Source organism: Grammomys surdaster, unplaced genomic scaffold, assembly GCF_004785775.1.
Source record: "Grammomys surdaster isolate TR1022 unplaced genomic scaffold, NIH_TR_1.0 251, whole genome shotgun sequence".
NCBI classification, from domain to species: Eukaryota; Metazoa; Chordata; class Mammalia; order Rodentia; family Muridae; genus Grammomys; species Grammomys surdaster.
The window spans coordinates 1,162,095-1,187,063 of NW_021604692.1; the positions used below are offsets into that span (position 1 = coordinate 1,162,095).

The following is a 24,969-nucleotide window of genomic DNA, read 5'->3' on the forward strand; positions in this document are numbered from 1 at the left end:
CAGGACCTCTCTCATCAAGTCACACCTGTAGCAAACAGGAAGCGAGATTGTCCTTTGGGTCTCCAAGGCTCTCTTCTACCCTTCTGAGATGAGACTGTGTGCTGAGCTGAGCTGAGTCTGAAAGGCAATAGATTTGCTGTGCAGCTTTGGGCAACTCACTTGGTCTCTCTGAGTATCCCTTCCCCTTTCGAATGAACAATTAGTCCAAATAGATAGTTATTTCTGAAGCTTTGACGCAGATAAAATATTTAGCAGAAGGTCAAGTTCATGGCTCTCAAACATTCTGTGTGGCAGCTTCACTGCAATTGGTTCATAAGGTAACATAACAGGAGGCAGAAGAATGCTATTTTATTGACGCAGCAATTGGCACTGAAAGGGTTAAAAACAACTCAATCCCAGAGATAAGGCTGGAAGAAATAAACCCCAGGTCCCAGGCCCCTTAGTAAGAAAATTTATGAGATGCTGCACACTGGGTCAAAGAGTAGGGGCTCCCCAAGGCTGCAGCAGGAAAGACTCGAGATCTGCAACCAGAAAGTGTTTGGGATACCTAGAAAGAAAAGGAAACCGAGTGGAGCAGCAGCCTGCTCACACTTCCACCCTGAGAGCCCGAGATGGAGAGGGCCAGACACTAGAGAGCCGAAGCCTAGCCAGGTGGGGACAGTGAGCCAGAGAGAGACCAAGCGCTTAGCAAGAGTGGGGTGTTGGAGGTGAGGCAATCAGGGGATAAGCAGAAAAACAAGTCAGGAGGGTCCTGGGGGCAGGAGGAGGGGGAAGACCAGAAGTGGCAGAGGGAGAGCTGTCCCTGTGAGTGTGCAGTACTGCGTGTGCGCCTGTGTACCTGGAGCCGGCCTGTGCACGTGCGGGGGTGGAGGGGCTGCGTGGAGCGGGCAGGACCGCTAGCACCCGCACGCCCCCCCCCCCAGGGTTAAGCGCCGCCCAGCCGCCGGCTCCTCCCCGCCCTGGCCGCGCGGCCGCGCTGACGCCCTCACTCGACCCACCGCGCCCTGGGCGCACCGGCGGGTCCCTGGTGGCCGCAGCGACCAGCGACCCGCGGATGCTCAAGGCGTGCCACAAGCTGTCCCCGCACAGAGGCTGCCGGGCCGTCGGGGAACTAGGAGCACCAGGCTGCCCAGATGCGGGCGCCACTCTGCCTGCTGCTGCTCCTCGCCCACGCAGTGGACATGCTCGCCCTGTACCGAAGGAAGAAGCAAGGTACAGATGTGGCCGGGCTGGTGGTGGGGTAGGCACTACAAGGCAGACTCGTGGTAGCCCAGCGGATATGGCCATTTGTCTGGTGCCTGACGCCTGGACTATTGACTCAGGGTCAGCACGGGGAGCTGTCGAGCAACCTGGACCTAGGAAGCACTACTGGGAAGGGACTAGAGGTCGGGTTCACTGGCCCCAGCTTCCCAGCAGTGCCCCAAGGGTAACTCCACAGACACCAAAAACTCAAGGAACCATCCTTAGACACAATGCACTAGAAGACAGGGCTAGTGACTTAGAATCTAGCCCAGGCACTCACGCTGGGCCAGGGGGTCACATAAAGATCAATGACTCCAGGGCCCATGTGGGGCTCTATCACTGCTCCTGACCCCTGCTGTCACACACACCCCCATCCCTGCCACCAGAATTAATCTGGGCCAGCCTCTCTGGTATTCTCAGCATGACTGAGACATGTGTTCAAGTTAAAGTCTGGAGATGACCTGGAAGAAGTTTGTCCTCTCTCAGAGCCTTAGGATTTTTCCTTTGAGACCTCCTGGAGCCACTGGGAAACTTGAGTCTGAGACTCTAACTGTGCCTGGACCCTGTAAACACTGGGGCTGTACACCACAGTTCCTCAGTGCCACAGTCAGATGCGTTTTAGAGGTGAGTTGAGACTGCCCCTGCAGAGCCAGAGTTGACAGAACCTGAGCTGACTGGGAGGGCAAGAGGACCAGCAAGCCCTATATCTGGACAGGGCAGGCCGGGGGTCTCTGGATGCCTGTCTGTGAATCAACAACCAAAGACTGGCTGAGTCTTTGCCAAGAGTGCTACACACTGTTTCCTCGGATTCCTATGAAGCCCTAATGACAGTGGCTAGCTCGCTCTATAGAGCAGGAACCCAACTTTGCTGTGTCCAACAGGCAGGTGGAAGCTCTCTCTGATTTGGTCTCTGGCTGAGAGCCTGGGTCTGAGAATACTGAATGGTGAGTTGGAGAGTGGTCTTACCCATAGGGACTTCTGCACCGAATGCCTTCTACAGATGCTGTCGCTCCTGTAAGGAAGCAGGGAACACAGGGACTATGGGCAAGCAGGTATGGGTGGGATAGCAGGCCATGGTCTAGGAACCCAATAGCTAAGGGAGCTGGACAAAGAGCAGAGAGAATAGAGGTCCAGGCGGACCTCGGGTAGGCTGCTGGGGCTTGAGGGTCCTGGAGGAGGAAGCCTTCACCCAGTTGTCCAGAGCCCAGGCACTGGAGCCAGCCTAGCTGGATCCATGTCCCTCCTTTGAAGGTTCCAGCTGAGTGACCTCGGGGAAGGCCCTCAGACTTCAGTTTTACCTATATGAGATTCTTTACACTAACCCTTCAAGATACATCTCCATTCTGAAAGGATGCTTTAAATCCTTTCATTTTGCCAACTTGTCTTGAAGATGGAAGCAATAGACTTCAGTCTCCCACTCACCAGGAGAACCATAGCTAAGATGAAGTAAGGTAGAGCATTCGCTGCCTATGCGGGTGGCTCGTGACGCCTGATACTATGAATCACCCCAGTTTCTTGGCTGTTATGTCGTTCGCTACTTACAAAAGCCCAGTGAGTGCAAAGAGAGGTGCTTACAATTTAGAGAGGAAACAAGTTCAGAGAGGGCAATTGTCTAAGGCTGCACAGCAGATAAGCAGTACAACAGACCCAGATCTACCTGGTAGGTGTTGTGAGATCCTATGAGCTGGGCTAGTCTGCCTTTCTTGAAACCTCAGTTTACCTACCTGGAGGAGAGCAGAGTTAGATTTCTAAGATGCTTCTCTCTGATACAAGGAAGAGGAGAATGAGGAGGGGGACATGAAAATCATTTGTCCTTCCCCTTAGCCCAGCTCACCAGCACCTCCTAAGGAGTTTGGGAGCAGAGTGTTGATCCTGGCATTGGTTGGAGTTAGATGGAGGAGCTGCTTTTGAGCCTCACATGAGAACACCTGCCCAGCATCTTCAGCGAGGGTGTGACTGTTCATATGATACAAAGGAGACAGCCTTCGGCTTCAGTCCTTCTCCTGAACCCTTCATAACATGTGACTTTGGACGAAAGTGTTTCTCCTCTGCTTCTGCCCACAACCTCAGTTTCCCCATTGGTGCTGATGTGGAGGCTACACCTGCAAGGCAGTCACAGTTCTCGTGGGCAAATGGTTTTGGGCAGTGTTGGGTGTGGCTGAGTTCTTGGCTTATCAAGAGCTTCGATGGGCCCAGGAAGAGGTGGTGAGGAGAGGCTGACATTTCTCAAACCTAGACATGCATGTGAGGACTGTTTCTCAGACATGGGGGGCTGTGCATGTGGTCCCCAGGGTCTTGTCAACACTGGTTGTCTGATCTGACTTTGGCTAGAGAATGTGTCCTTTAGATGCAAGGCTATCAGCAGAGCCTTGTTCACTCGCTCGCTCGCTCCCTCGTTCTCTCACTTGCTCCCTCATTCAGCTGTCTATGTAATGTCACAGGGCAGCCTCCTTCCCTGCCAGGTCTGTCGAAGCCGGGGGATGCTAAGCTGAGACATCCGAGCCAGCAAGGAGGCTCACCTTTCCCTGCTTTCCTGAGCTTCCTCCACACCCTGCCCTTGACCTCAGCCTCTGGCCCAGTTTCCTGCCTGCCCCAGACATGCCTGGTCCACGCTGCCTCCCTTGGGGTCTGCTTCTTGTGGACCTGGGCAGCTCTGCCTCCAGCGTCATCATTGGTTTTTGATGAAACCTAATTTTTCTGTTTCTGCAAAATAGAATGAAAGGGAAGGGCTTGAAAGGGGTTCTTGGACCTCAAGGGTCTCTTACAAAACACTTTGATTAATTAAGTATAAATGAATTAGAACCAGATGGGGACATTACTCTTGAAATGAGCTGGTGTGCCTGGCAGTGGGGCAGTGGAGCAAAATGAAGGGACTCTAAGTTGTGTCCCCAGTTCACAGAGCTGGAGCTTCCTGTAGGTGAGGCTGAGGTCCAAAGCTGCTGTCCTCTCCTACCCTGGGCATGAGAACTTGGCCAGGACACAGGATTCCTCTATATATGGCTCCCTCATCTATGAAGTGGGAACCACTGAACTTACCTCCTTGGGCAGCAGGAGAAATGTACCACCATCCCAGAGGATAGTGTACAAAGGCAGTGAGGGCTCAGTAGAGGATACCTCCTGAACACTGTCTTCCCTGAGAACTTTTGCTTGTTTCCCTGAGCCCATTTGATTACCATGAAATGACAAGGGGTGGCATCCACTCCAGGGACCTGTCAGGAATATTGGGGCTCTAAGTTGTGTCCAGAGTATTCCTGTCAGGTGCAAGGAATACTCTGTGCAAAGTCTGAATGGCAACTCTGGCCCTGCATGCAGATCCAGAGGAGAGCCGGACACTTGGACAGACAATGCACAGGCTACCTGCACCTCCTGGGTGCAGGTTGGAGCAGTGGTTGGGTGCAGAGCAAAGTGTATCCCAGGAGAGCTGGTATGCAGATGGAGCCAGGCTCAGATGAACATCGGGGTGGTTCTAAAAGGGAAGTCAGTTCCCTTGAGGCAGAGCAGGGTAGTCCCTTGATAAGTGCTGAAGAAAGGTGTGGGAGAGTCCTGCCCTGAGTTCCTGGTTTTTTGGTAAAACAGCAGCTGATAGAACCTAGAAGATGCTTCATAGAAGGCAGCTCAGACACTGAGAAGGCTGTCCCTTCTCAGCCACTGTGAAACCAGCCTGGGTACAAAGAGAGGTGTTTTCCACTTACCCTGCCATGGCACTGGGAAGCCACCCTCCCTATTCCCAGGGATGCAGAGACCACAGAGAGAGGGTTGGCCATGTACCAGAGCACTGCAGAGGGGATAGACTTCTTCTGCCGTACCTTGTGGAATACCCATTTCTCAGGAAAGGAAGTTGAGGGTCAGTGGCCTGTGGAGAACTCCAGCTGCTGAGTTGGGGCACAGAACCATAGCTTTGGAGGCACCCTGGCCTGTGCTTAGAGCTATCAAGGGACTCTGTTGGGACTGACTGTCATGTCTAGGAGGAACCTCATCAGATCATCAAGCAGACCATCAGTATGACAAGCTGCAGGAGAAAGGGGACCCCGGCCACTTTAGGGACCACATGATGGGAAGAGGATGGAAATGGCACTGTGGACAGGGCCAGCGTTGGTCATGAATAGGTTTTGGATATCACATTTGCTGGGCTCCCCCTGGCCAGGCTCTGATGAGTCCAGAGCACCGCATGTCACTGATGTCACAATACCCAGCATGCCCCTGAAGTCCGTCAGAGAGAATGCTACAACAGGACCCTCAGTGCTCTTCAGCCCAGCCTTTGATATAGGCAGGCTGAATGTTGTTCCAATCTCATCTGTAGACTCCAAGGGACATTGCTGAGCTGGGGTGTCCCGTGTAAGAGGTTTGTTGTTCCTTATGAGGGTATTCATACGGAGACCTGAAGCCCTTGGCAGTCAGCAGTCGACTGAGTAAGTTACAGGCAGAGTTTTTAATGAAATGACATGGAACAGAACAGGATGGAAGAGAGGAGAATGGAGTTTCGGGTGTTTCTGTAAAGAACCAGAGTAAATATTCTAGGTTTTGTGGACCACACAGGATCGTGCCAGAGGCCGTGGCATACCATATACCCTGCAGAAAATAACAGTGCTTTTTAAGTATTAAGAAGTATATTACTGCTTGCCTCTGTGTAAGGCTGTGTGCACAGTTATGTGAGCATACATGCAAATATGTGTAATGGCACATGCATGTGAATATATGTGGTATGTGTACTCGTGACTTTGGGTGTGTGTACAATGTATGTGCTAATACAAAATATATTTCTTGTGTGTGTGTGTGCATGTATGTGTGGTATGCATGCCTGTGTGGTGTCCATGCATATATGTGTGCATACTCACATATGTGTGCATGGGTGTGAAGGCCTGAAGCTGATGAGCTGATGCCAGGTGTCTTGCACAATGACTCTCACCTTATCGAGGCAGAGTCTCTCTCTGAAGCCGGAGCTTGCTGATTCTGGCTGGTCTAGCTTGCTTGCTTGCTTGGAGGATACCCTGTTTCTACTTCCTGAGTGCTGGGATTATAAGTGGGCCACCTCACCTGCCTGGGCTTTCCATGGGTTCTAGAGACCTGAACCCAGATCACTAGACTTGCACACCAACTGTTTTATCTATCTTCCTAGCCTCTGAACATGTGTTCTTCCTGTTGTGGGAATGTGGATCCCCCAGGTAACCTGTCTGAAACACTCAACCCTTTTGAACTGGCCTAATATAGGACAGATGTAAGATACCTGACCTTATGAAGGTAACAGGTCTCTGTTTTCCCAAGAGGAGATGAAGGCCCAGTGTGCCACATGGCACTATCCAGGAGCTGGTCAGTAAGCCCAGGAAGTCTGAGTTAGTTACAACACCACACCACTCCCTCCAAGACACACACACACACACACACACACACACACACAGTTCCTGAGATCTTTTGCTTCTAGTCGCCCTGAGCCTGGTACCGTACCCTTCCCAGCATGCTTGGATGTTAGCCTCTGGAAGGTTGGAGTCATCTATCTGGTCCCTGGGGTCTTTCTGCATTAGATACTCCAGCAATGACTGTGACAGACATCATCATATTCTCTTCACAATGGCCTTCAGCCCAGCCCTGTCTGGTGGATACAGTGATACAGTTCCTCCTTCCTACTGTACACAGAAGAAAACTGATTCAGAGGGGACTGAGTCACATAGCTAATGTGTGTGTGTGTGTGTGTGTGTGTGTGTGTGTGTGTGAGAGAGAGAGAGAGAGAGAGAGAGAGAGAGAGAGAGAGAGAGAGAGAGAGACCTGGATCTTTCTGGTTCGAAAACTCACAGGAGCAAATCCCACACACTGTGGAGTGCCGAGTGCTGTCATTAACCAGTCTCTTGCACAGAACTTTACAGCTTCCAGAGCAGTCCATGCTTACTTTCTCCCTGGAGTTCCTGAGGGTGATTGTAGAATTTTGGAGGATGGGGAGACAAAAAAAAAAAAGAAAGAAAAGAAAACCTGAGATCAACACCTGTAAATATGGAGGTAGCAGCAGGGACAGACCAGCTTCAGGTCATCAGCTCTTGGTAGCCATGGAGACACAGAAGGACAAGTGGCCAAGGACATCATAGAATACCTGCTCCAGAGTCTGGGGAGTCTAAGATGGCTCCTTAGAGCCTCTGTTGCCACTGTGTACCTGAGGGCTGCTAGCCTGCTTTGCCTTTCCCTGGGCAGCATCAGTGTCAGAAGGCATCAGGAGACCTACAGATGGTGGGAGGCAGCCAACAACCAGGGTCAGCTGCCTTCCCAGGATTCTCCAGTGACCTGGGGACGTGCAGCTACCACGCAAGGAGTGGGGACTTGGTTAAGGTCTGCGTTAAAATTGTCATACATTCAAGGCTAGCCATTCATCCAGAGCCATGCCTGTGGGCACTGTCAAGACGTGAGTGGCCTGGAATGGTAACTTCTAGAACATGCGCCTCGTCCACCTCCTTCCACACAACCTGCTCATTGCCAAATTCACGTGTCCCTTGGTCTCCTAGGGGGACTGCCTAATTTTTTGACCTACATTTCTAATCTTTCCACCAATGTTCCTCTCTACCGCATTCTGCCTCTGCAGACGAGGTAAGAGTAATTCCTTCTCTAGGCCTCTACAAGGACTCAGCAAGGCTGGATGTTCACTGACCCACGTTGAGAGGATTAGCCAGATACTGAGGGACCCTGACACCAGGGTGTTCACAGGATTAATAAGCCCATGAAGTGGGTATCATTATATAAATGAGAAAATATGTAACCCAGAGAGGTTAAGTAACTTAACCAAGGCCACACAGCTAAGGTTCAGATCCTTCCTGGCCCTGGCACTTAAGCTCTAACCACTGAGCAGAGCAGCCTCACAGCAACCACTTGTGGAGATTGAGTTACCCACGTCCCACAGAGCAGCAAACAGAATTAGAGCAGAAGCACTAATTGCAGCCTATGCAGTTGCCATTCGTGTAGGTTGAAAACAGCCAAATATCAGCACTTTCATGTTTCAAAACAATAGCTCGACAAAGTAAGGTTTACCAAACCAGGACTTAAATCCAGATGATGATGCATGGGTGAACTCAGGTCCAGTACCAGCATGCTGGTCCTCTCCTGGCCCATCCATAATATGGCTTCAGAGATGATTTGTTCCTGAAGACTTCTTTGCTTGAGAAGCAGGGGCAGGCATCAGGTAGCCAAGGCCACACAGAGATAGAGATGGGATATCCCTCGGCAATCTCTGAGAGTCCAAGCCTTCTTTCTTCATCTAAATCGGACGTCCTGCCCCAGGTCCCTCAGCTCATGGGTGGCCTCTGCTGGGAAGACCTTGGTTCCTGCCGCTCAGGCTGGACCACCTCCATCCCCTGGATTGAACCTTCTAGGGCCCAGACTCCATTCCATGACTCGTGGGGAGGCTTTGATGCATGTTTCAGAAGGGGCTGTACCCCAGCAATGCAAGAGGAAATCAAGCTAAGTCTGGGACCCCAGACCACATAGGGATCACTCCTGTCTCCAGAGCCCCCACCTCCCCTAGAGCTGATGGCAGGAACAGAGAAACACGTTGGTCTAGTGAGTTCAGGCGAGCTCTGGGGCCAATGGCAAGAGACTCTTGATGCCCTGCCCAAGCCATGCCTCCTTCTGTGCCTCTGTGGGCTGATTCACACAGCAGCCTTGAAATGAGGATAGCACACTAGCACGTGGGTGTTCAACCGAATGGCCATTGTCAGCCCCAGGCAGGGACCTGTGACTAGGGCTGAGACAGGTCCAGGCTCCCATCCCCACTCTGCTACAGCCATGCTTGGGTGCAGAAACTTCACTCCTGAATGTCACTGTTGTCAGTCAGGATAACAGAGCCAATGATAGCACCTGACAGAACAGTGTCCTGAGGGTAACTGCCTGTGGCCTATCTGCAAGACACAAAGCACTCAGCTAGTGTTGATGACAGCCATGTATTCCAGGAGGCTGGCTTCTCTAGTGTGTGGAATGTTCAAATCCAATGCCACACGCGGCTCTAACTCCAGCTGAAGATAGTAAGCAGATCTGATGAGTCAAAGGGAGGTGACTTTGAGGAGCCCAGGCTCTGAGGATAAGGTTGGTGCTTAGTGATATGGCCTCATGAGCCACCCTCTCTGAGCATCACACTCCCTGTGTAGTGATCTGGGTGTGATAGTGAGTTCAGTGATGCACACCAGCAGCAGCGCTCATCCCAGACCTACAAGGCCTGGACTATGCACACCTCATCGGCACAGATGAGACGGCTGGCCAAAGCACGTGCAACAAACAGCCAGGTGGGATGCAGGTGGGATGCAGGTGGGATGCAGATCGGAGTAGAAACTCCAGCCTCTCCCTGCCCATTTCTGCCTGGTAAACCCCTAAAAGCTGAGAACTGATAAAACAAAAACAAAAACAAAAACAAAAAAACAAAAAAACAAAAACAAAAAAACAAAAAAACCCTGACTGGGAGGAGTGCAAGTGTCTGGGCCATGGAGGTTTCAAGAGAGATGGCCACGAGTGTCTTAGTTATGGTTCCTCTTGCTGTGATGAAGCACCACCACCAAAAAGCATATAATTCCATATCAGTTGATCATTGAAGGAAGTCAGGACAGGAACTCAAACAGGGCAGGAACCTAGAGGCAGGAGCTGATGCAGAAGCTGTGGATGGGGCTGTGGATGGGTGCTGCTTACCAGCTTACTCTTCAAGGTTTGTTCAGCCTGCTTTCTTATAGAACCCCTGACCAACAGCCCAGGGATAGCATCACCGACAATGGGCTGCCCCATTAATCACCAATTAAGAAAATGCCCTACAGGCTCGCCTGCAGGCTCTCATGGGGGCATTTTCTTAATTGAGGCTCTTCCTCTCAGATGCCTTTAGCTTGTGTCAACTTGACATCAACCTAGCTAGCACTATGAATTTCTATGAGAAAGTCCCTTTGAAACTGAGGACACGAGGTAAAGGACTTGTCATCTGCTGGGTATGACACTGTGGACAGAGCCATCTACTCTTTAATTCTTTTGGCACACAAGCCCACTTTATGGTCCCTCTTTCCTGAGTCTGCTGTTCCTCCAAGCTACATGGATGACCCCCACATCTCTGCCACGACTCTCAGCCCTCCCTCCCATGCTGCCTCTCCTGCCCCGTCTCCTCAATGCCCGGAGGTGAGGATGGGGTGTGTGCTTGGGATAGCAGACCAGTTTGAGCATGTCCAGTGACTTCCCAGCTCAGGAAAATTAAAATGATCCTGGCTTATAACCTTGCGGTCATATACAAAGCCACATACAATGTAACTGTTAGTAACTAGTTCTTGTTGTGTTGTTCAGAGAATGACAATAAGTCCCCTGGCTGCTTTGTCAACAGGTTGTTTTTTTTTTTTTTTGTAATATTTTAAATTCTAAACCTAGACAAGTCAATTACAGTAAGCCCACTCTAATGGCCTGGGCCTCTGCTCTCTGACCTCAGCACCATTCTTCCTTACCTGGTCACTCCTCTCTGATCCCTCCAGCCTGAAGACCTTTATGCTTGCTGGTCCCCTCTACCAAGGATGTATATTCCAACAGAGGCTTTGGAATCCCACTTCCTTCAGGATGGAAACCTTCGCTGTGTAATGGCTATCTTGTCCACAAAGGTCTCCCTGTATCTTGAACAGTATTTGACACAAAACAGTCATTCTGTGATTTTCCACCACCTTGAGGCCCCCCAATCTGCAGGTGTTAAGCCTCTTGTATAACACAATATGGATGTACATGGTAGTTTAAATGAGAATAGCCCCCACACATTCATATATTTGAGTGCTTGATCCCTAGTTGGTGGAACTGTTTGGAAAGGATTAGGAGGTGTGGCTTTGTTGGAGGAGGTGTGCCATGGAGGCAGGCTTGGAGGTTTCCGAATGCCCACACCATTTCCAGTTAGTTCTCTCTGCCTCATGCCTATGAATCAAGATGTAAGTAGTTTCTCAGCTGGTGCTCCTGTGCCAAGCCTTCCTGCCTGCTGCCGTGTTCCCTGCCATGGTGGTCATGGACTCATCACCCTCAAACCATGGCCCACACATTAAATGCTTTGTTTTTTAAGTTGCTTTGGTCATTGTGTTTTGTCACAGCAATTGAAATGTAGCTAAGACACCATATAAGCTTGAAGTCACAGACAAGACCACATTCAATGTAACTATGTATAAATAATTCTGTTGTATTGTTTATGGAATAACAAGGAAACGTCCCTGTATGTTCTGTGCATGGGTATTTTTTTCTTAGTATTTTTAATGCAGAACCTGGACAAATCAACTACAGTAAGTCCCCTGTAGACATCTGTATGTGGCCTGCCTATTCTGCATGTCCACATACCGAGGTCAGGCTGGAGTGGCAAAGCCCCACTGGCCTTTGTTAGCTCCAACTGGCTGTGGCGTTGGGTGTGGCAGAGCTTGCCTCTGAGTCAGGGGATGTGCCTGTGTCCAGATGGGGAGAAAACAGTAGCTGGGGCGTTCAAGAGCCAGAAGCATGCATTCAGATCCAAGGGTCTCAACCCTGGACTCCAAAGATTCACTGTGTGCCTCTGAAGCAGTTCCTATCCTTCACTGAGGAGCCTTTATTGAAGGGGTGCCCTCTGTAAAATGCTGTTTCCTGCCAAGCTGCCGCCATCCTCGCACAGAGTGGCGGATGTTGCTGGTCATTTTCAGTTTGGCTATACAATAAATCACAGAAATAGTTTGTTTTGATTTTTTAACATGTGTGTGCATAGGTCTGTGGAGGCTCCTGCTGGGGTACAGAGCAGCAATAGTGGAGAAGCTCATGGTAGGGGAAACTGTTCACAGGAGAAGCTGAAGAGAAAGATGGAGAGGCCAAACATGTACCTCAGTAACCTGAGGGCCTTGCATTAGACCCTGCCCCCAGATGGCTCCCTGACCTCTCATTAGGGGACAAAGTCTTTCACAAACCTATACCTCAGGTATTCTTCTTCACATGCTCACCCACCTTGTTCTCTGAGACTGGACACATGCAGCAGGCACGGTGGGGGCAGGGCGTGGCAGTGGTGAGGGTCACTGGTAAACAAGATGGCGTCTGGTGGCAGCTTACACTTCTAGTCTAGTGCTATTTCATGTAACTTTCTCAAACGCCCATACAGACAAAATCTGTTTTGTTTCTCTTTCTTTACTAAACGAGGTTTCTTGTTTTCACCCGTTTCCACCACACACACACCCCAGTTCCTATAGCCTAGAAAGAGCCTGACATGAAGTAGTATTCAAGAAATACTGGATGAACAAATGGGTGGATGGATGCATGCATAGATGAGTAAATGAATGGATAGAAGGGTGGGTAGATGTGTGTGGATGGACGAACGGATGGGTAAGTGGAAGGGCAGTAAGATGAATCAGATGGATGGATGGATGGATGGATGATGGATGGATGGATGGATGATGGATGGATGGATGGATGGATGGATGGAGAGGTGGATACATGAGTGAACCTCAAGTACTTAGAAGCACAGCTTAACCATCAGGCAGAGACTTACCCAAGAACACACAGCCCTAGAAAAGAAGTCACATCAGGGCTTCGCCTAATTCTAGGATTTGAGAGGAAGAGGGAGCCCATAGGGAGAGGTCAGGCAAAAATCAGATTCTAACTATGCTCCCTAGAGCAGGTGTAGTGGAGAGCCAAACATGACTCTCGGCTCTGCCATCCTTTACAGTCTCCCCAGTCCTTACAGACAGAGTCCACACTTAGATCAGCCTGGGCCTGACCTTGAGTCTTTGCCTGCCACTCGCTGGCAGTGGGGCCAGGTTCCCTCTGCACTGGAAGCAGATGTGCCAAAGCTGCCTTCTACTTCATAAGGGGTGGATGTTCAGGTAGAAGCTGTGAGGGGGTCTACATTCTCAGCACTTAAAATAATAGTGACCTCCAGTTTCTCGCTCAGAGTCTGTGTGGCCCCAGGTAACTTAGTCTCCAATGTGCCTTAGCTTCCTTGTCTATGAGTTAATAAAACCCACGTCCAAGGGTTATGTGTTCACAGCTCCTATTGACAGCCACCTGTCAGATGTTCTGAGCATGTCACATAGGCCATCACACTGGACTTTATATCTGGGAACAGTGATCCATCTTTTACAGAAAAAGAAATGGAGGCTTTGGGATGTTCATCTGGGTTAGAACTCAGGCTGTCTGCCTCTGCAGCCTATGCTCCTGGCTGTCCCTAAGCACTGCCCTCCTCCTCCACTCCTGCCATCAACCCAGCTGGATTTCAGCCCAACCTCTGGGCTGCTCTAGACATAGACTGAGGGAACAGAAGGGCTTGGCATGAGATTCTCCCTTTTCCTATCCTGCCCTCTGCATCTCACAGCTGTGAAAGGCTAGTGCAGTCAACCCCCAGAGTGGGCAGCTGGAGGGCAATCTGTGATGACCTAGGGTCGCACACACACTCACATGGGTTCTTGAGTGGGTGTGCAGGCGCACATGTGGGCCTATGTATGTGGAGGGCAAAGGTCAGCCTTATATTATTCCTCCAGAGTCATCCATCTTTGTTTTTTTGAGACCGGGTCTCTCATGGAACCTGGATTTCTCCAGTTACACTAAACTGATTGACCAACGCACTCCAGGGATCCCCCTGCCTCCACCTGTCAACACTTTACAAAATTACAAGCTTGCACCATGTCCCACTTTTTATGTGGGTTCTGGGATTGGCCTGAGTCTGCATGCTTGTGCCACGGGCGCTTTACTGACCAGGCTGTCTCTGTGGCCCAGTTTTTTGGCTTCTTCTTACACAATGTTATACATTTGACACATAGACCAGGCTGCTTGATTCTCCAACAGTTTCCCCTCCGGCAGCTCTGTGATGATTCTGGCAGCTATCAGAAGGCTGAGCTGTGGGAAGACAATCTGGGAGAAGCCAGCTGGTGGCTCCTGTATTATCTAGCTCCCGATCTCAGCATGTTCACGCCAGCAAGGCCCCAAGAAGAGAGAGCCTGTCTCTGTATTGCTGGTTCTGAAGATGACTGAGCTCCATGCTGCAAGCTCCCCACCCTTCCTACCAGGAACACCAAATCTAACTTCTATTGAGGAGCTAACTGGGTAGAATGCACCTGGTGGTTCAGGGTGGGGTCTGCAGAGATGGGAGAAGAAATTAGATTTGGTCTTGGGTATAAGCAACCTGTTGTAGCCTATATCCTGTACCTCACTAGAAGGCCAGGCAGGGGCACCATTGAGCAAAGGCCAAGGGTCATCTCAGGGTCATCTCAGTCTGTTAGAGGTGGTCACACCAACTAGGGGAACACGGGGACCCAACTAACCCTTCTCTTTCCTGTCATATGAGGCATGGGACTGTCCACAACTGAAGTTCCTTCTGTAGATAGAGCGATCCCAAGCCACTGCCCCCTCGTTTCAGAAGCCCTCACTGACCTATTCCATGGCTCTTGGGAGAGACAAACAGAGAGTAGAAAGTCTGAGGTTGAGTCAGGCCTGAGGTAGCCAGCGCAGCCCCTGCCCTCATTTGGCAGGTTTTCTACCTCTGTTAAGGTCAGGTGAACACTGGAGAAGATAGTAATCGCCTTAGCATACCACTAGGAAGGCTTCTCAAGACCTTGGTGAAAGGTCTGTGACTCTCACTACATGTTGTAGGGGCAGGTGATGGCCTGACACCAAGGTTAAGCTCTTGGATTCTGTTGGGTACATAACCTCTAGATGTTCCATCCTGGTTCTGAGAAGGGACTGGCGGTCTAGAAGCCTCTAAGCCTGCACTCTTTGGGAGCCTCTAAGCCGGGAGCTATCTCCAGAGTCTGGATGGTGCAATCTGCCCCCCAGGCAGGAATGTGCTGGCCCTCAGAGCCAGCCTCCAGCGGTGGCAACTGCCTCCCATATGTGGCAGTCAGAGCGGGCAGGCGGGCGCCCAGATGTTGTTCATTTCCCTTGGTCATCAGTGACATGCAGCCCTCATTGCCAGGAGGATATCTGAGATGTGCTGACTAGCCCTCTCTTTGCAGCTCCTCTTTTGGGGTTCTGGATCCTACCCAAGGGCAGAGCAGGGACCAGGTCCTGCCCTGGTCCTCCTTAGACTTAGCTCGGAGCAGGGACCACAGTCTTCCTCTGCTGGCTCCTCCCCCACCTTCTCGCCCTGGGAGTCCTGAGAACGGCTGTATTAAATCTTTAGTCCACCATGACAAACCATGTTCTCATGCAAGGCATACTTCACTGGGCACACCCCAATTATGAAGAAACTCTGCCCCCAAAAATGTTGGCTTTGAAATAAACAGCTCTGCACTGATTGTCAGAAATACAGCCACGGATTGGTGGAGGAAGGGCAGGTGGCAAAGGTCACAGCTAAACAGGGATGTCACTGAGACCCTCTTATCTGTCAGTCCTGCCCAGCAACTCCATGCATAGCTGTGAGCTAAACTCACAGGATTCCTGCTTTACAAGTGGGAAGCTGGTACACAGAGAGGTTAGGATGCTAGCTCATGGTAACACAGGTAGGAGGGAAGGGTCAGAGGCAGGGTTTGAAACTACATAGTCCAGCCTTGGACCTGATCTCCACTAGTAGTTTTTAAAGTGTAGTTTCAGGACAAGGAAGGATCCGTAATCTGTGTGCGTTCTAGGTCCTGATAGCCCTCCCAGAGTGTAGAGTTGACAGAAGGCCCAGATGGAGACGATCCTCCAATCTTCAGGAGAATCTATGTATGCCCAAAGGGAGTGGATCCTGCTTGGCCCAGGGTGGTGACCCACACCTGTTGTTCCCCATACTTAGAAGACTGAAGGAAGCTTCCCAAGAATTCAAGGTCAGCCTGAGCAGCACAGCAAAAAACGCCCTGTCTTAAATCAAAACCAACGGAAGATCCTCTGCTTCTCACTGTCACTGAGGGGGTGGTGGGTGTGACTGACCCCAGCCACAGTGAGACCTGGAGCTTCCCTCACGCTTGTCACCAAGATGGGAATAGGAATTGGAGGGTCTGCAAATGGCACCTGAGAGTATCACTGTGGTCAGCCTCAGTCACAGTCACCCTGAGTACGCAGCGTGAACTGGCAGATGCCCTGGATTTTCCAGAAGTCCAGATTCCAGATTTTCATGTGAAATTTCTTGATTTTATAAATCTGGCCGTCTGTTCCAATTACTCTTTTTAAAAAGTGTAGAGCTGTAGACTTGGCTTGGGTACCAAGGGCATTTAATGTCAGGCACACTGTGACCGCTGAGATGAAACTGTCTGAGCCAGCATGTCGTTGTCGAAGTCCCAGGTGTCCACATGAGCCCTGGGGCAAAGATGACTGTGGTGTATGTTGATTTGGAGGTGACCTTAAATCCATTCAGTTTCCAAATGGCCAAATCTACCAGGGACATTGACTCCTGTTAGATGAGGTGTTAGGGCCCAATCTTGGGACACAGATGAGTATGACCCTGGGATCTTTGTCATTCCTTGTCCCCAAAGGAAAGAACAAACCTGCCCTTCACCCAAGACCAAAGCCACCTGATAAGACCAGTGGTGACAGAAAGCCATGTCCCCAGTCCTTGATATCTACCTTTTAGTCTTTCCCATGTCCCTGACCTACATGAGACAAGGGGCTACATGGTGGTTCACAGTTCCACTGTGGGCTGTGACAGTGTAGAGACAGGATGGGCACTTCAGTGTGTGGATGAGCTATGTGTGGAGTGGTCTGCTGGTTTGCTTATATGCCCTTTAAGGTTTGGGTGCTGGGAGTTGCTACTTCAAGTCTTCAAGTGGGGAAAACAAGTCATCAGTGAGAAGAGACTTGTCTAAGGTCGTTCACTGAGCAGAGGAACCAGAATGTCCACCTGGTCACCTCCACACACCTGCAAATATTTTAGGTTTTTTGGAAACAGAAATGACACCATCTTCTTCAACCTGGTAACCATGGCTGCAGTTTCTCAGATGCTGGCTGTATGCTGGGCTCTGAGCTCACAGCACACACTGTCTCCCTCCATCACAGCAGCCCTGCAAGATATGTGCCATAATGCCATTTTTGACCTAGACAAGGTAGGGCTTAGGATGGTAACAGATCTTGCACAGGTACACACTGTACCACCCCCAAAGCATGTATCTATTGACTCCTAGCAGTCCCCCCACCAAAAAACATCTCAAAGGGTTCACAACTGTTCATTGAGTGTCTGGATGGCTCAGCACTGGGTTTCTTAGTACATTCAGCGTTATAAGCCAGAGTCACCTTATAAACTGTCATGCCTAAAGTGATCATGCTCTACAGAGGCGAAGTTCCAAGTGCTAACTTGTTCCCCAGGTACTGGGAGAAAGACAGGTGACTCAGTGTCATTCAGACCTCTTCAGCTGCTGGTAGAGCCATACCTGTGGAGTCAACTGGCATTTCCATTGGAGGAAGCCGGTCTCAATTGTGAGAGATGATTGTTCAGGGGAATCATATGGGCGTTGACTCTGATGCGCCAAGAAAGCTCATGAGGTTGCAATTAGAGCCCAAATGTGCTTATTTATAAGCCTGTGTCTGATCCAGGATGGGGTAGGGGTTCAGGCCAAGATCCACCTGACATGAAGAAGGACCCAGTGTTTCCCCGGAGTACCATGGAGGGCAGTGGAGTGGGTGGTGCTGCAGGCCCCTCTGTCCTGCAGAAGCAGAGCTGCCCACCAGTCCTTTTTCTATCTATCGAGCTAAGTCTTTTCTGATTACAGGCTGACAGAGAAGCATTAATGGAAAAGTGCCTTTCTTCGGAGCCATGAGGAAGCCAAGCCCCGGGAGGGCCTGGATGGCCCTTAGAAGTCTTGCTGCCTTTTGGAGCTCGTGAGGTTTCTGGCTGATGCTTCTCTCTCTGCATCTCATTTGTTTATTTCTCTTTCTCCCTCTGCTTCTGTATTAGTCAGAAATCATTTGGTCGCAAGTGACAGAAAAGCTAACTCAAAATGCCTTGAGAAATGAGGAGAGTGCACAGGGCCTCTGGGGCAGGCCAGGTGGGATGGAGGCTCCCTTTGGAACTCCGATGTCGATGTCGATCCTGGCTCTGCCGCTGTGCGCTCTTCACTCTCAGAAGGGTCTTGGTGTGTGCAGCACTCACCAGCATCCACTGTCCACAGCTTCATAGGTCCAAAGAGCAGAAAAGAAAACAGGCATGAAACATCACCCACACTACACCAGACACTACATGCCACACAAACAACACATATACTGCACACACAGACACATGCCACATACCACACAAACAGCACACACACCACATACCACAATACACAAACAACACACCTCTCCCTCTCCCTCTCCCTCTCTCTCTCTCTCACCCACCCATACACACATACAACACACACTCCACATACCACACAAATAACACATACACTCACTAACAACATACTAACACTCACACCATACACACACAAAACAACATATACCCCTATTGAGTTAAAGAAAAGGAAAACCCCAAGATAGTTTCCATTGGGTCACATGCCTGGATCTGGACCAGAGGTCACTAAAGGTCAAGGGCACTTGGTGGATCTATCTGCTCAAGCCAGATAATAGGTCCCAACGTGTAGATGTCTCCACATGTGCCTCAAAAGTCAAGTGAGTTGAGAGCTAGCCTTTGCTAGAAAAGATGCCAGCGCCCACCAGTGGCCACGTTATCTTGGGGAAGACCCGTGCCTGCCACTGTCCTTAGCTACGGAGCTCAGTCCCGACCAACAGCTGTCATCCAAAGTCATTTTCCAAAGGTTTGTCTCACTGGCCCAGAAGAGCCAGACCGGAGACAGGACCAGACAGCACGTGCCTGGCGGCCACCTCCTTTGCTCAGGGAAAGGAAACCGTAACAAGGAAGACACTGTGAATTGTGAACTGCACAGTGTGCTCACTTCAGACTTGGACCCAAACTAACCACTTCCTGAGCCTCACTGGGGCTTTGATACAGTCAGGTTTAAGAACCACTGTGTTTGGATCTTTCTGGAGCAGCACTGTCCAAACTCCAGTAGTCATCACTTTTCATTCATAAAGTGAGCACTGGTGTTGCTACCTTGAGGGGACACCATTGTTCTGTCTAATGATAAGGATATGATAAAGTCTAACTATGAAAATTCAAAAGATGCCATTACAGCCTAGAAACACGAGAGGGCACTCTAGCCAACTGCTGGATCAAGGATGTAGTCAGAAACCTGTCTCTGTCTCTCTCTGTCTCTCTGTCTCTGTCTCTCTCTCTCTCTCTCTCTCTCTCTCTCTCTCACACACACACACACACACACACACACACACACACACACACACACACAGCAGGGGAAGGTTCCTATAGGGTCCTTTTGCCTTCAGTATGTTCACTCAGTATCTTCCAAAGGGTGCTTCGGCTCTAGTAGAGGTTTCCTTAGGTTTGAGACTTTGTTTTTCCCTTGAGGAAGTCCCTGCCCCTTGTAGTCCCAGGGTCTCCAGTGAAACTGCAAGTGTCAGGCTGAGAGATCTGTAAGTTCTGGCATTGGGAACAGCTTTGCCCTGCGCCGGTCTCCGGGTACTTTTGTCTTCTCAGACATTATTTTTGTGGTGTCTGCCACTCCTGCTAATGTTGAACCCCATGAAGCCAGGCCATGGCTCCATCTCTTGCTGCTGGTCACAGACAAGCCCTGCACTGGCACTCTGGGTTGGGGTTGAGGAGGGGGCAACAGTGGGAGATTTCTGCCTCCTGATTCTGTATTGCCCTGAGCAATTCTTCAAAGCCTGGGTTTCCTAAGCTGGAAAAAGACAACATCTCCATAGCAGGGTATCTCAGCCCACAGATTCAGTTTGTAAGGAAAATCAACCTTGCACTCAGATGACAGGATGTAACTTGCAATTTGTCTAAGTTTCCATGGCAACCCTTTGTGTCTGTTAAGAGCCCCTTGCCCTTCATCACTGGGGTGTCAGCTCAGCTCCACAGGCTTTCCTGGTGCATAGCACAGAGCAATCACCCTCATTGCCACCAACATCGCTATGCTGACCTGCCCAGCAACACAAGCCTTGCTGTATTGGCAAGGCCAATGACCTAAACAAGGTGTGTGAGATTTTCTCCTCCTCCCACTAAAGCCCTGGGTTTGTAAGGTGAATGTACTAGTGTCTTTCTCAAGATTCCTCTGCCACAGGGATCACCAAGGCCCCCACCCTTGAAACTGCTACTCTGACAAAGAAGTCAGAGGAGAGAAGAGTAGTGTAGGCCTTCTTAGCCCATGGCATGCCCAACTCATTTCTGACCAGGGTTAGACACATGACCACACAGTGCAAGGGTGCCTGGGAAATGACCTTTCTTAGGCAAATCTGTTAAAACTCAGCAATCCCTTCCTGAGGACAAGGGGAGTGAATGAGGGAGGTGAGTAGCCCAGGGCCCGAGGCTGGGCCTCTCTGCTCCTGAAGCCCCTCCTCCAGAATGTGTTTCCTTCCCTCCCTATTGCCTAAGTTTGAGGGCAGGATGGAGCGTGGGGAGGGGATCTGGAGGAAATGGGGAAGGATGAATGTATCCCTACAGAACTAGAGAGATGGCTCAGTGCTGAAGATCACCTGCCACTGTTCTAGGAGACGCTGGTTCAATTCCCAGCACCTACGTGGCAAGCTCACAAATATCTGTTAACTGTCGTCCCAGGGAATTCAGTGCTTTTTTTCTGACCTCAGTGGACACCAGGCATGCACGTGGTGCGTGAACATACATGCAGGCAAAACAGTCATACACACAAAATAATAATCGTTTTTTAAAACCGTAGTGCTCCTCTGCTCCAGTGCACCCGAGAAGCTAAATTCTCTTCTTCTTTAAAAATGAATATAATAAACATTCTGGTGTGTATATATATATGTTTGTGCTGTGTGCACCTCTGTGTATGAGCATGTGGAAGCCAGAGGTCAACACTGCCTCGGTCACTCGATATCTTACTTATTTGTTCATTTATTTATTATCAGAGTCTCTTGGTGACCCCGGAGCTCTCTAATTTGACTAGCCTGCCTGGCTAGCAAGCCCATGTCTCGACCTCCCTGGCACTGGGATTACAACCATGCTCTACACTGCTGGCCTTTTGTATGGCTGCTGAAAGTCAGAACTTGGTCCCTCCTGCCTTTGTGGCAGGGACTTCACTGACTGAGCCGTCTTCCCGCCCACCACCCCCATCAGCCACTTGACCAGATCTCTCCATGTCCACATTTGCTTCAAATTAAACATGATAAATATGAGTGATGTCTCTCTTCTTTCCCAGCTCCTCCCCACCTCTGCCCCAGAGGTGCCCCCATCCTGAGTTAACCATGCATGCTCCCCTTATATGTCTCATTCCTCAGATTCCTCATGTATAGGCAATGCTACCAATCATGGTTCTGCTGTTGAACTTGATACAGATGGTGTCTTCTACGTGACTCACCACACAGCTTGCTCTTTCTCCTCCGTGTTGGCTTTGAGCTGCGTCCACAATGATAACTAACTCTGCCTCAACCGTTTATCATGGGCCTGCTGTGTGTGTGGCGTACGGCTGTGGCATATGACTACCTCACCACGTGTTTATCTGTTCTTCCCACAGCGGGTTCTCTTTTGTGAACCCTGCAGTAAACATCTCTGTCAGGGTCTCTTGGCACAGATACACAAGGGTTTCTTGGCCTTGTGGTTTCCCAAGTGAGGTCTGCTGACAAGTGGTGGCAGATCACCTGGTAGAAAAGCAGAAAAGCAGATCCTCAAGCTTTATCCTGGACCTCCTGGTGCGATCTGAAGTGTCTCTCACAGCTTGGTGTTTTGAAAGCTGTTCTATGGCTAGAGAAACTATAGAGGCCATCAGACTGTAAGGAGATGGGGTCAGTCTGGTAGAAGTCTGTCCCTAAAGGTAGCCTTTGAAAAATTTCCTTAGTCCAACTTGCTGTCTTCCTCTCTGCTTCCTGGTCCACTGTGATGCGAGCAGCCTTTGCCACATGCTGTCACAGTCATGAACTGCTCTGCTCCACCGTGACTTCCCCGCCATCATGGATGGGACTGGTTTGAAATTTTGGGCCAAGGTAAACCTCTCCTCCTTTAGAGTTGTCAGCTATTGTGGGATAGAGGAACAATCTCCCACAATCACTGTTGGCATCCAAGAAGTTCCCTTACTCTCAACTTAGATAAAACCAGACCCTTGGCTTCAACACAGAAAAGCATTTCAGGACAATCTAGTATGAAGTGGAGCTGGAGTTTAGTAAAAATAGAAAGGCACTCAGGGAAAGATTATGACTCCCAAGAGCACTGGAGGGGGGAAGCTTCTCAAAGAAGAGTCCCACTGAATTGTCCTAATGGTGATTATATAAAGGACTTTGGGAGCCTCTGTGTATTGTGTCTGTGTGTGTCTATAGATGTATGTGTGTTTATGTGTATGTGTGTGTCTTTGTGTGTGTCTGTGTGTGTATGTGTATGCGTGTTTGTGTCTGTGCTTATATATGTGTATGTGTCTCTGTGTGTATATGTATCTATGTGTGTACGAGTATGTATGTATGTATGTGTGTGTGTCTCTCTGTGTGTCTGTCTGTCCATGTATATATGTGTGTATGTGTATGTGCATGTCTCTGTGTATGTACCTACGTGGGTATGTGTATGTATGTGTGTGTCTCTCTGTATGTGTGTGTATCTATGTGTGTGTGTGTGTGTATGTATATGTGTGCATGTGTGCGTGTGTTGCACATCCATTCAGAGGGCAGAAGAGGAGATCAAGTATCTTCTTCTAATACTTCCCATTTTGACCTTTCGGGACAGTGTCTCTCACAGAACCTGGAGCTCACCATTGGCTAGGCTGGCCAGCCATCAAGCTCCTGGGATCTGCCTGGCTCTGCCCCTCAGTGCTGAAGTTACATGGCCAGTCATAGCTTTTCTGTGGGTGCTGAAGATTTGAATCAGGTTCTCTGGCTTTGACAGCAAGTGCTCTTGTCCATTAAACCATCTCCTTAGTCCCTGCTGAACAGGCTTATAAGGTATCTGACTCTCCAGTATGTCTAGTCCCTTTGTTGATCATTGAGATTCTGGGGTGTCTCTTGGGTGGGGTTATATTCTGATAAAGTAAAACCACAAGCCACTAGGGCTGCACAAGGAGGTTCTAGAAATTTTCAGGTTTCCATCTGGAAGGAGAGAAGGCCTCAAGTCGACACTGTTGATTACCTGAGATTAATGCTTCTCAGCTGTTGAGTCTTCAGCTAGACCCCAGAGAGAGGGGTTTTCCCTCTCCCCTGTCCCCATATTTTTTTCTATCCTGCTTCAAATCAATATGAAACTAACCAATCACACAGCCATTCTGTAGTGAGGCTCAAATGCTGAACCACTGGACGTGAGACGGCATGCCTTCAAATCAACTGGATGCTCTTAGATTTTTCTCCAGGGCTTACACACCTAGCAGAAGGGTGTCCTCTCATTCCTGTCTGTCCTTGGTGTCACCTGAACTGAGCAGGTTTTGCTGGCTGAGTGGAAGGACCTGGCTCCGTCTGGCTCTGGTGATGTGGCTTGTTCTCTCTAGTCTAGGGCCATCTCATGACTTCACACTTTTAGAGGTGCCAAGTCTTTACTCTTCCATCCCACTGCACATTCTTTTCCTGGAAGAGGAGCATCCATGGCACTGACATCCTTGCCTGGTACCCAGGGTGTGTCACAGGGTGCACATGTACTACAGTGTGACCTTGTGAGGGTCACCCACATCAGTCAGCTCCTTGGGTGTAAGCAACAGAAATGAGTGATGAGGTAGAAGGCTAGCAAAAGAAACAGGTGATGAGCAGAGACCACAGACAGTCCCATGTGTCCCTCACTGTGTACTGGGTGTCTGATATCATCCAGGCCTTGAGAAGACTGCCCTCTGCTGGCAAGAGGAAGGGTGGCCCCTGGTTTCTACTCTAGGGAGGTCCTGGTACCTCACATACCAGAGAAACTTCAGTGGGGAAGATACACACTAACGGGAACAGGAGGGCTGGGAGCTAGACAGCCAAGAATGTCCTCTTGTGGAGAGCCATGGGTTCAGGTGGGCCAGGCAACTAGCTTGTTCAGTATCCCAGCTTGATGAGGTGTAAACAAAACGATTTAGTGCCTTCTGGGCAACTTCTGATCCTTTCTTAGTGACTCCTGCAAGAGTGAATCCTGCTTAGTGATTCCAGCTCTTCCCACATCCTGACCCCTGTGGTCTACAGTGTTCCCTCTCTTCTGGGCACATGCCTCCCAAAGACATAACCAGACCCTGTGCCCCGGATCCTTCATGGGTTCCCTCGCTGCACATTCCTCATGCTTGCCATGAAGTCTGGTTGGCTTCCTGCTACCGCTCTCTGCCCCACTCTTCAGGGCCTTTTTCTGCTCAGAGAGACACAAGAAGAGACTGGAGGCAGAGCTGGGCCACGGATACTGTCACCCCACATGATTTGGCAAGGATCTCCGTGAGAGCCATGGCATAGAGCATCCAGCCCCACTGCTCAGCATTGCCCACCTTCTCCCCAGCTTTGCGGCCTCCTGCCTCCTCCTTCCTCCCCTTGACTTCCTGAACTTGATGTAACAGTGGGGACTGGAATATTGTTTAGAAACTGAGCAAGAAGGTGATGGTCCCACCCATCCCTATGCACAACACACACACACACACACACACACACACCACTCTATTGCTTTAGTAAAGAGGAAATGTGCTTATAACAGAAAACTCCAGGTCGCAGTGGGTAAGCAAAGAACACATTGGTTTCTCTTATATCAGTGATCTATAAATGCCTCCTTTTATGTCCCGACGGCCAGGTTTTGATTGTGTGGCATCTAGTAATCAGTGATGCTTAGAAATGTAGTCTTCTGTCATATCCAGCTAAAAGCCCAATGAGTCAATCTAAGTAGCTCACATGTGTGATTTGACTCTCTCTCTCTCTCTC

General features: G+C 50.0%; 1 protein-coding gene across 1 annotated transcript in view; it reads left to right on the forward strand.

Moving 5' to 3' along the window:
* Positions 1-1,133: 1,133 nt before the first annotated feature.
* Rspo4 (R-spondin 4) overlaps positions 1,134-24,969 on the forward strand; it is a 29,795-nt gene continuing 5,959 nt past the window's right edge. Inside the window, exon 1 of the mRNA XM_028774898.1 lies at positions 1,134-1,212. Within this exon, the coding sequence (XP_028630731.1) occupies positions 1,134-1,212 (79 nt within the window). The remainder of the gene's footprint in view (positions 1,213-24,969) is intronic.